Genomic DNA, 11,205 nt, shown 5'->3' on the forward strand with positions numbered 1-11,205 from the left:
TACACTGTGTGATACTATGTCCAAGACTACTTTGTTCAACTAGTGATCCAGATACACTGTGCGATATTATGTTGAGGACTACTTCATTCTATTAGTGATCCAGATACACTGTGTGATATTATGTTCAGGACTACTTCATTCTATTAGTGATCCAGATACACTGTGTGGTACCATGTTCAACTACTTTGTTCTACTAATGGTCCAAGTACACTGTGTGATACCATGTTCAACTACTTTGTTCTACTAATGATCCAAGTACAATGTGTGATGCTATGTCCAGGACTACTTTGTTCTACTAATGGTCCAAGTACACTGTGTGATACTATGTCCAGGACTTCTTTGTTCTACTAATGGTCCAAGTACACTGTGTGATACTATGTTCAGGACTACTTTATTCAACTAGAGATCAAAGTATATTATGTAATATTATGTTCAGGACTACTTTGTTCTACTAATGATCCAGATACACTGTATGATATTATGTTCAGGACTACTTCATTCTAGTAGTGATCCAGATACACTGTGTGATATTATGTTTAGGACTACTTCATTCTATTAGTGATTCAGATACACTGTATGATACCATGTTCAACTACTTTGTTCTACTTATGATCCAAGTACACTGTGTGATGCTATGTTCAGGACTTCTTTGTTCTACTAATGGTCCAAGTACACTGTGTGATACTATGTCCAGGACTGCTTTGTTCTACTAATGGTCCAAGTACACTGCGTAATACAATGTTCAGGACTACTTTGTGATATTAGTGATCCAGATATACTGTGTGATACTAAGTCCAGGACTACTTTGTTCTACTAATGGTCCAAGTGCACTGTGTGATATTATGTTCAGGACTACTTTGTTCTGCTAATGATCCAGATAAACTGTGTGATATATTCAGGACTACTTTGTACTATTAGTGATCCAGATACACTGTAAGATACTATGTTCAGGGCTACTTTGTTCTACTAATGATCCAAGTACCCTGTGATACTATGTTCAGGACTACTTTGTTCAACTAGTGATCTTGGTACTATGTGCGATATTATGTTCAGGACCACTTTGTTCTACTAATGATCCAAGTACCATCTGATACTATGTTCAGGACTACTTTATTCAACTAAAGATCAAAGTACATTGTGTGATATTATGTTCAGGACTACTTTGTTCTACTAATGATCCAGATTACTGTAAGATACTATGTTTAGGACTACTTTGTTCTACAAGAGATCAAAGAACATTGTGCAATATTATGTTCAGGACTACTTTGTCTTACTAATGATCCAGATACACTGTGTGATATTATGTTCAGCACTACTTTGTTCAACTAGTGATCCAGATACACAGTATGATATTATGTTCAGGACTATTTTATTCAATTAGTGATCCAGATACACTGTGTGATATGTTCAGGACTACTTCATTGTATTAGTGATCCAGATACACTGTGTGATATTATGTTTAAAACTACTTCATTCTATTAGTGATCCAGATACATTGTGTGATATTATATTCAGGAATACTTCATGCTATTAGTGATCCAGATACACTGTGTGATACTATGTTCAGGACAACTTCATTCTATTAGTGGTCCAGATACACTGTGTGACACCATGTTCAACTACTTTATTCTACTAATGATCGAAGTACACTGTGTGATACTATGTCCAGGACTTCTTTGTTCTACTAATGGTCCAAGTACACTGTGTGATACTACTTTGTTCTACTAGTGATCCAGATAGTCTAAATATTTTACCTAGTTTTTTTTTCCATTTACTTCATTAAAAGTTGCTAGGAAGTAACCTGCTTTAACAATTAAATATTAAAGTTTAACAACACAAAATATCTGTGTGCCTCAGCATTGTTACTGCACAGGTTTAGTGACAATAGGACCTATAATAAAAGTAAAGAAGATGAAACAAAGTCAGCCAAGCTTTTGTTTGTGTTGAACTACAGCAGTCATAGAACTTTCCTATTATTATAGCACAGAAAACAAGAATAACAACACAGAGATAATTTTAGTGTCCTCTGTAAATATGTACACCTTTATTTATGTTACTTTTGTAGTTACATGATCCGAAATTTCATAAACTTTACAGAAAAACAAAGTATGAACAAGATCTAGATCACATCAACTGTTTTCACAATAATTACAGAAGATAAAAAACAAACCTGATTAAAATATGATATATACAAAACGACAGTACACTATGAATTACAGGCAAAACAATTCCAGTAAGACAGGCAGACATTGCATTTGTTTCAACAGAGAGAGAAAATTTCATAAATTTTAACCAATGAAAAGATGATACACAGATTTTGAAACGTGAAATATAAGTAAGTTTACATATGAAACTTTTCTTGATATAGTATGGAATAATATGTAACCTTGAGGTTTATCACACTGATTAACAACAATAGTAAAGCTTGTGTAATTAGTACACAGGTTTAAAACAGACCCCCACGAAAAAAATGCCCATTTTTAAAAAAAAATCCTTTTCAATTTAGCAAGAACTGAATTTTTATTTCTTATTTCCCACTGATGTATCGAACATTTCTGTTAAACTGTACTGTAGACAACAGGCTGTAAAACTGTCACATACACAAATAACTTTGTACATAATGAATTCTAAGAATGTTAGAAGAGAAATTAAAGAAGAATGAATAACAAACACACGACATCTATCATGTTCACAGCCAAAAGGGTTTACGACCTGAAAGCAGAGTTAATGTCTTTTTCCAACTCTCTAAAGAGTCAATAACACATCTCGTGTCTTGTTTTAAACGAGTCCAGCAGAATGTTCTCAGTAACCATAAGAAAGTTAAAATCAAGATACGAGTCCAATAGGAAGCTCTCAGTAACCATAAGAAAGTTGAGTCAAGACATGAATCCAGTCGGAAGTTCTCGGTTACCATGAGTAAGCTGACATAAGACACAAGTCCAGTAGGAAGCTCTCGGTAACCACGAGAAAGTTGAGTCAAGACATGAATCCAGTAAGAAGCTCTCAGTAACCATGAGAAAGTTAAGTCAAGACACGAATCCAGTAGGAAGCTCTCAGTAACCATGAGAAAGTTGAAGTCAAGACACGAGTCCAGTAGGAAGCTCTCAGCAACCATGAGAAAGTTGAAGTCAAGACACGAGTCAGTAGGAAGCTCTCAGTAACCATGAGAAAGATCTTCAACCTATGTAAGTCAAGAATACTCACATTTGAAACTTTTATTAAATTAAATAAGAGGTTCATTAGACTCTTATTAACATTTAAAACAGTTCCAGAATCATCATATTTACGTCTGTGTAGAACAAACCAAATGCCATTCTAACCTCTTCCTTACCGTAACAGTCATACTTAAAACGTTTCATATTTTTTCAGACATTCCAGCAACCTCATGTTTTCTTCTTTAAGTTTTTTCCGTTCCTCTTTCAATGATGCGTTTTCTCTTTCCAAGTACGACGCACGAAGAACAATTTGATTTTCTTTGATTCTTCTGGCGTCACGAGATCTCTTGGCAGCTATGTTGTTTTTGTTTCGTCGAGTCCAGTACTTTTCGTCTTTCATTTCGTCAGAAACAATATGTTTTTTTGACTTCTTGATTATGGGTTGTGGTTTCAAATCATCATCTGAGAAACTGTGGTTGACTGGGTCAAACTGACACTGACCTGGCACAGAAGCAAGTGCCAAATCCGTAGGACAAAACTCGCATTCCACCCGAGATGTGTTCATGTTGTTAGCTGAACCCCACTGATTAGAGGCAGAAGACATAGCTGAATCTGAGGAAAGGTGGTTCACAAATAACTAAAGATTAGCAGATGTTACAAGTTAAATTAATAATTATATCAGATTCTAATGGATAAGTATTATATGGAGATACATTTGAAATAAACAAACATTTCAGAAACTTCCACATGTATACTTCAAATATACCTTTCATATTAAAAACAAAATGGAAGTCTTTGACATACATGCACTGTAAGTAAATTATTAATACCAGGGTGACACATAAAAATAATAATTTTGTCAAAAACTACACACCTGTCAAGAAATACAAAAACCTGAGACCTCTGATGCTAAGTAAAACTTTTGTTGAGAAATAAACAACTGTGACCTGTATTGTTAAGTATACACTTGTCAAGAAGTAAACACCTGAGACCCATAACACAAACACCAAAATGTGGCAGTTTATCAATAGCTAGAAAATTACGTTTTTGCTTCAACTGTTTATTTTTATAAATAGCAACATCAACCAATATATCAGGCAAACCAAGGCACACACTTCAGTAAAAACTTGAATATTAAGATCAGCTGATAATTAACTTTCAGTGACACCAACTCACCTGACGAGAAGGAAGAAAATTCTGGTAAGGTAAAGCTAGATTCTGATGGGGAACAAGCTTGTAAGGATGGTGGATTATGGACAGGAAAAGCTCCATTGTTATCCTTTATGCTATTATTCTCTTCTAGCAGCTCATTCAAGTCCAGTGACTCTAGTTTGAAATCTGGAAGCGTTTTATCCCAAAGTGTTGGACCCAAAAATGCCAGTGATCCAACAAATTCCAGTTCTTCCTTGTATTCCTTTTCTTCCAATGTCGCTGTAACAGAGAAAAGAGATAAACCAGCTGACTGTCCGAATAAAAACTAATTTATCACACACAGAAAACTGTTATCATCAGAATGTATTCATTTGTAATTGTACTTTCCATTTTTATTGTTGTTGCTAAGTGATACACATTACAATATTTGTGATAAATAAAACTTTTTTTTTGCTTATAAGTTCTCAACATATTTGATATTATTCAAGCTGATAAATCACTTAGTGGAACAAACTGATACAGTGAAGGTTTTGAAAGGTACACTGACCTGAGCACTGGGTAGTAGTCACATACAGAGATACGTACTTATCTTACACAAATGTAAAGTGTGCATCTTAAAGTATCAGAAATTTGTGTTCCATTTAAAGAATTTCGCTTTTTTTTAGTAAACTCGCTAAACAGACATTAGCTTAATTTTATATTACTTTTCCAATTACAAGTATTCCAAGGAATTTATGACTAAAATGAATAAAAACTAAACTTTTTCTACCTGTTTCTGGTGGCTTCAATAACTCGTGATTTCCCAGTAGAAAATATTTAATGTTATTCCCCTTTCTGGTTTCAGTATCTTGCAAATATGTGCTCATTTTAAAATCGTGTCACAAAAAAGAATAAACAATAATTATACACAAATTAATCTTCCTTTGGAAATTACAGCTGAAATATTAAAAACGCAGAAAATACACACAACACATTACGCTACTACTATATCTTTAGCAGTACTAACACTAGTAACAGTACTTATATTAAATTACTATAGACTGCGAAATTACTAGCGCTAATATTAACTGTAGTACCATCTGAAAACCATAAATATATAGCGGATATCACAATAACGTTTTAACAAACTATCATTTACTTAAATAAGATATCAACACAAAATGTTATCCTAATCATTTGTTACAGTTCTTTACCACCTAACTGTAACCATTCCTCGCTCAAACTAACAAATGTTAGAGACCAAATTCGTGTTACCTAATCATACATGACGTCACTTTTCACGTGTAAGCACATGAGACTTCAAGGCTGAGGATATAAGATAGGTGGTGATACCGGTTTGACATGTTTGTTCGTTCTTTCACCAATATACAAAATTTGCAGTAAAGTATAAATTACACCAACGACAAATGCACGTGATTTATTAATCACTTTTCTGCAGTACGGTTAGGTGACAGTCAATATTGTTTTTAAATTTATTTTTGTAATTTTAGAAACTGAAGGCATATAACACCGCGTAAGACTAATTATACATTCTAATATTTTATAAACACTGATATGATATATAATAAACTAGTACAGATGTGGCGATCGTTTTTGAGAGTACGTGTCCAAATTGGGGATAATCTTCTATAATATTTTCTCGTGTGTCAAAGGTAGTTTTTAGCAGCAAATTGTTATTTATTATTGTATCTCAGGACGGCTGGTATGGGTATTAACACTTGAGGAATCATTCATTATTATTCTGAATTATTTTAAGATGGTTTGTTTTAAGTTTCGCGCAATGCTATACGGGGACTATCTGCGCTCGCTTTCCTTGTTTTGTTTGTTTTCGAATTTCGCACAAAGCTACTCGAGGGCTATCTGTGCTAGCCGTCCCTAATTTAGCAGTGTAAGACTAGAGGGAAGGTAGCTAGTCATCACCACCCACCGCCAACTCTTGGGCTACTCTTTTCACCAACGAATAATGGGATTGACCGTCACATTATACGCCCCCACGGCTGAAAGGGCGAGCATTTTTGGTGCGACGAGGATTCGAACCCGCAACCCTCAGATTACGAGTAGAACGCCTTAACCCTTATTTTAAATGAAACAGTTTTGGGAGTTACAAGTTATAGATAACTATAGTAATTCAGAAGAAATAAAATTATTGAATTATTAACAATAATAATGGACTGTTTTTTTTAAGAAAAAAGAAAACGTTCGCATCCCCGTCGCGCTAAACATGCTCGCCCTTTAAGCCGTGGGGGCGTTATAAAGTTTCGGTCAATCCCACTATTCGTTGGTAAAAGAGTAGCCCAATAGTTGGCGGTGGGTGGTGATGACTAGCTGTCTTCCCTCTAGCCTTATACTGCTAAATTAGGGACGGCTTGCACAAATAGTCCTCGAGTAGATTTGTGCGAAATTCAAAAAACAAACAAAATGTCCTCTTGTTTATTTATGTTTATTCATTGTTTTACCATTAAAAGAAAGAATCTGGTGAAATGAAAAGCTTCGGTTCACATTATGTAACATTAAAAAAATAAAAATAACACAATGAAAGAAAAATAAGCATATTTTACTCTAAGAGAGACTTTTGCTGCTGCAGATGTATTTCATATCAGGCCTGTAATTGATTGTTTTGACAGCTGTACGTGTAGCACTAGTTTCATCAACAAGTCTATTCCTATAATTACACTTTACAAAGTTCTTCACTGAAAATAATGACTCACATAAATGTGTTGATGAAAATACTGTTATTACTGACTGTTAATACTGACATTGTGACATTTTTCAGACAGTCAAAGTTTCATGAATAGAATGCTAGAGTTTCATAACCTCATTTTTTGTGTTATTTCAGTCACTAACCAATCTCTTTTAATATTTTCTAGTCCAGTTATTAAGTTGACAAATTTCTTCCTCCAAATTGAGCTGCTTTGTAAATCTCAGTTGCATCTAAAAATTATCCAAGTCAATCCACTGTAACATTTCCAAATTCAATTTGTCTAACGTTACACTGTCTGCATACTTTATGAATTTCATAGTTTCTTCAAATAACCTGATCTTATTTAACCTTAAAGAAAATTGTTCAAAACATGAATTAATGATGTTTAAAAATTGTATTTACAAGCTTTGAATGTATATTTTCTCATGAATTTAAAGATTTGTCATGCCTTCTTAGGTTTGGGAAATATTCAAAAGTGCCACTGTAAATATCACGTTTAAAATTTTTCAGTTTAATTTCAAAAGCTTTTACGTTATCAAACATAACATCAAGTGTTTTGCCAGATTCCTACAATTTGGTGTTCAAGTAATTTAAATGTGAGGAGAAATCTGTAAAAAACATCAATTTATAAATTCATACAGAAGATAATTCTTGACAAGAAAATTTTTCATTTGTCAAAAACAGACGAATTTCATCCAAACACTCAACAAATCATTTAAGGATAGAACCTCTATTTAGCCAACGAATATTGTCCTACATAAGTAGTCCTGTGTACATCGAATTCGCCTCTCTCAGTAAATTTTGAAATTGTCTTTTTTCAAAGCACGCAAAGAAACAAAATTAGGCTCCTAGGTTACAATTTCCATCACTTTTTCAAGCTCCTTAAGGAGCTTTTGCACACAAAACCTTCTCGTGTATAATACAACGAAAGCCTACCAGTGAATGCACAACATATTTTCAAACAGATTTACAAAACCTGCTTCTCTACCAATCATGCTGGGTGCACCATCAGTTGTCACGGAAATTATTTTTGAAAAGTCAACCTGTCGATTGGATAATTCATTTACTACTATCCTCACATATTTCAGCCCCTGTGGTTTGTTCAGGTAACGTTACCATGTTAACCAGTTCTTCACAGATTTCATCACCACTGGAAAATCGAACAATAATAGCTCGCCTAGCAGACGATGCAACAAGACAAATGGAAAGGAATTTATATGAGTCAATATAATTTGTTAGCTGTTCTGATATGTTTGTTTCCATCTGTAATATTCTACCTTTTACTGTGTTTCTACTCACTGGCAATTCCTTAATACGTTGAATAATGTTTTCTTTCTTTGGAAAACCGTCAAATAGGAAAGGAACACATTTTAGCCATCAATAATCTTTGAAATATTAAAACTAGGAGCAAGTAAAACTAAGTTAGAACTACCCGGAACAATCAAAACTATCTAGTGATGTCGAGAAAACCCACTTGAAGAGAAAAATTCATATGTAAAAACGTCAGGTTCACAACGATGACCGAAGAAAGTCGAAACGTTGCTTGTTCCTCTACGCAAAAAATGTTCTCAACCCAAACGAGCCGTTTACATATATATATTAATCAAAACATCTGACTGCATGTTGTTGTCTGCCTTCTTGAAATGTGTTCTTTTTGTTCTTCCTTACTCTTATCACAAATCCATTTATGAACAGTTTCATAATGCTACTTCACAGAGAAAATCCAGCACAGCACTGTTACAGAACATAAGATACGTAAAGCTGTATCACCACAGCACACCACTGTTACAGAACATAAGATACATAAAGCTGTATCACCACAGCACACCACTATTATAGAACATAAGATACATAAAGCTGTATCACCACAGCACACCACTGTTACAGAACATAAGATACATAAAGCTGTATCACCACAGCACACCACTGTTACAGAACATAAGACACATAAAGCTGTATCACCACAGCACACCACTGTTACAGAACATAAGACACATAAAGCTGTATCACCACAACACACCCCTGTTACAGAACATAAGATACATAAAGCTGTATCACCACAACACACCACTGTTACAGAACATAAGATACATAAAGCTGTATAACCACAGCACACCACTGTTACAGAACATAAGATACATAAAGCTGTATCACCACAACACACCACTGTTACAGGAACATAAGATACATAAAGCTGTATCACCACAACACACCACTGTTATGGAACATAAGATACATAAAGCTGTATCACCACAGCACACCACTGTTATGGAACATAAGATACATAAAGCTGTATCACCACAGCACACCACTGTTACAGGAACATAAGATGCATAAAGCTGTATCACCACAGCACACCACTGTTACAGAACATAAGATACATAAAGCTGTATCACCACAATACACCACTGTTACAAAACATAAGATACATAAAGCTGTATCACCACAACACACCACTGTTACAGAACATAGGATGCATAAAGCTGTATCACCACAGCACACCACTGTTACAGGAACATAAGATACATAAAGCTGTATCACCACAATACACCACTGTTACAAAACATAAGATACATAAAGCTGTATCACCACAACACACCACTGTTACAGAACATAAGATACATAAAGCTGTATCACCACAGCACACCACTGTTACAGAACATAAGATACATAAAGCTGTATCACCACAGCACACCACAGTTACAGAACATAAGATACATAAAGCTGTATCACCACAGCACACCACTGTTACAGAACATAAGACACATAAAGCTGTATCACCACAATACACCACTGTTACAAAACATAAGATACATAAAGCTGTATCACCACAACACACCACTGTTACAGAACATAAGATACATAAAGCTGTATCACCACTTTTTGATCAAATCTTTCAGCCCAGAATTCTTGAAAATCTCTGCTGTTTCTTCTTCCATTTGAACGTTTTTGTTTCTTTGCTGGCTGAGCTGACATTATAACAAGTTGAAAAAGGTAAATACAATTAAAAATATATCATCAATTATCGTAAATACGATAATTTAACTTTAACATAGCAGCAGCTGAAAATTTGTCATTGATGCAAAAATAAATCAATAATTAACTAACTGATCAGAAATATACGCATGCTGTGCCAAATAACATAATTTTAACAATTCATACATTTACTGTGAAAAACCAAAAGCATATTTACCGTTATTATCACTAAATGTCCAGTATTCAGCCAAAAACAAAAGAAGAAAAATATAAGCAGAGCAAGGCCAACACCAACAGTTTACTGATGAGTTCACTGGATTTGCGAGGAATTCAAAACGTGTCATCCGACGTCACATGTTTGCGAAACCACAAAGCTGGCGCCAAGAGGGCGTAGGACGTCACTTGTGAACAAACATTTCTTACTGCTCCCGGATTGTAAATAAAATCATTCGATGCTGCATTTGGCAATAATGGTAATAATTATATACATATATATATTGTGGGTTAGAGTTAGGGTTTAAAAAAGTAATAGGTGGCGTGCGAGCAATATTTCTTCGCGTGCCACCTTAGGCAAGCGTGCCACAGGTTCACCATTACTGATCCAGTAAATTACCAACCACAAATACTAATTCAGAGTACCTCATATAGTTGATGACCTAGTAATTAGTTTGATAAAATAACATCAAATTATTGGTCAGCAACATTATTAGAAGACAGACCCTTTATAGATACAGTATTTATTAATCTGCAATATAAATTGACTTGTTATGATTATAAATTAGTAATACATTTATGTTGCTTTAATGTTATTATGTAGTATGGCCACCTTTGACATGAATAAAATCTATGAGAGGTTTAGGGACGTAACATAATGTTTAGGGGTAACTAGGGACCTATTAATCCATCGGGCCCGAATAACTCAGTCGGTAGAGCGTTAGGCTTTTAACCTAACGGTTCAGGGTTCAATGGCCTAGCGCGTTAAAGGCGTGCGCTTCGTAATCTGAGGGTCGCGGGTTCGCGCCCGAGTCGCGCCAAACATGCTCGCCCTCCCAGCCGTGGGGGCGTTATAATGTGACAGTCAATCCCACTATTCGTTGGTAAAAGAGTAGCCCAAGAGTTGGCAGTGGGTGGTGATGACTAGCTGCCTTCCCTCTAGTCTTACACTGCTAAATTAGGGACGGCTAGTACAGATAGCCCTCGAGTAGCTTTGTGCGAAATTCA

At 35.0% G+C, this 11,205-nt stretch overlaps 1 protein-coding gene across 2 annotated transcripts; it reads right to left on the minus strand.

Annotated features, from left to right (window-relative positions):
• Positions 1-2,014: 2,014 nt before the first annotated feature.
• LOC143247863 (thyrotroph embryonic factor-like) lies at positions 2,015-10,343 on the minus strand. Of its 2 annotated transcripts, none has more exons than XM_076496417.1 (3): positions 10,202-10,343; positions 4,332-4,586; positions 2,015-3,767 (listed from the first exon to the last, which is right to left on the minus strand). In XM_076496417.1, the coding sequence occupies exons 1-3, from the start codon at positions 10,326-10,328 to the stop codon at positions 3,346-3,348; spliced, it is 804 nt and encodes a 267-aa protein (XP_076352532.1). In that variant the 5' UTR covers positions 10,329-10,343; the 3' UTR covers positions 2,015-3,345. The 2 variants fall into 2 exon arrangements, with proteins under 2 accessions (XP_076352532.1, XP_076352533.1); XM_076496418.1 differs by lacking the exon at positions 10,202-10,343 and adding an exon at positions 5,077-5,587.
• Positions 10,344-11,205: the final 862 nt, after the last annotated feature.

The sequence above is a fragment of the Tachypleus tridentatus genome, chromosome 3, assembly GCF_004210375.1.
Source record: "Tachypleus tridentatus isolate NWPU-2018 chromosome 3, ASM421037v1, whole genome shotgun sequence".
NCBI classification, from domain to species: Eukaryota; Metazoa; Arthropoda; class Merostomata; order Xiphosura; family Limulidae; genus Tachypleus; species Tachypleus tridentatus.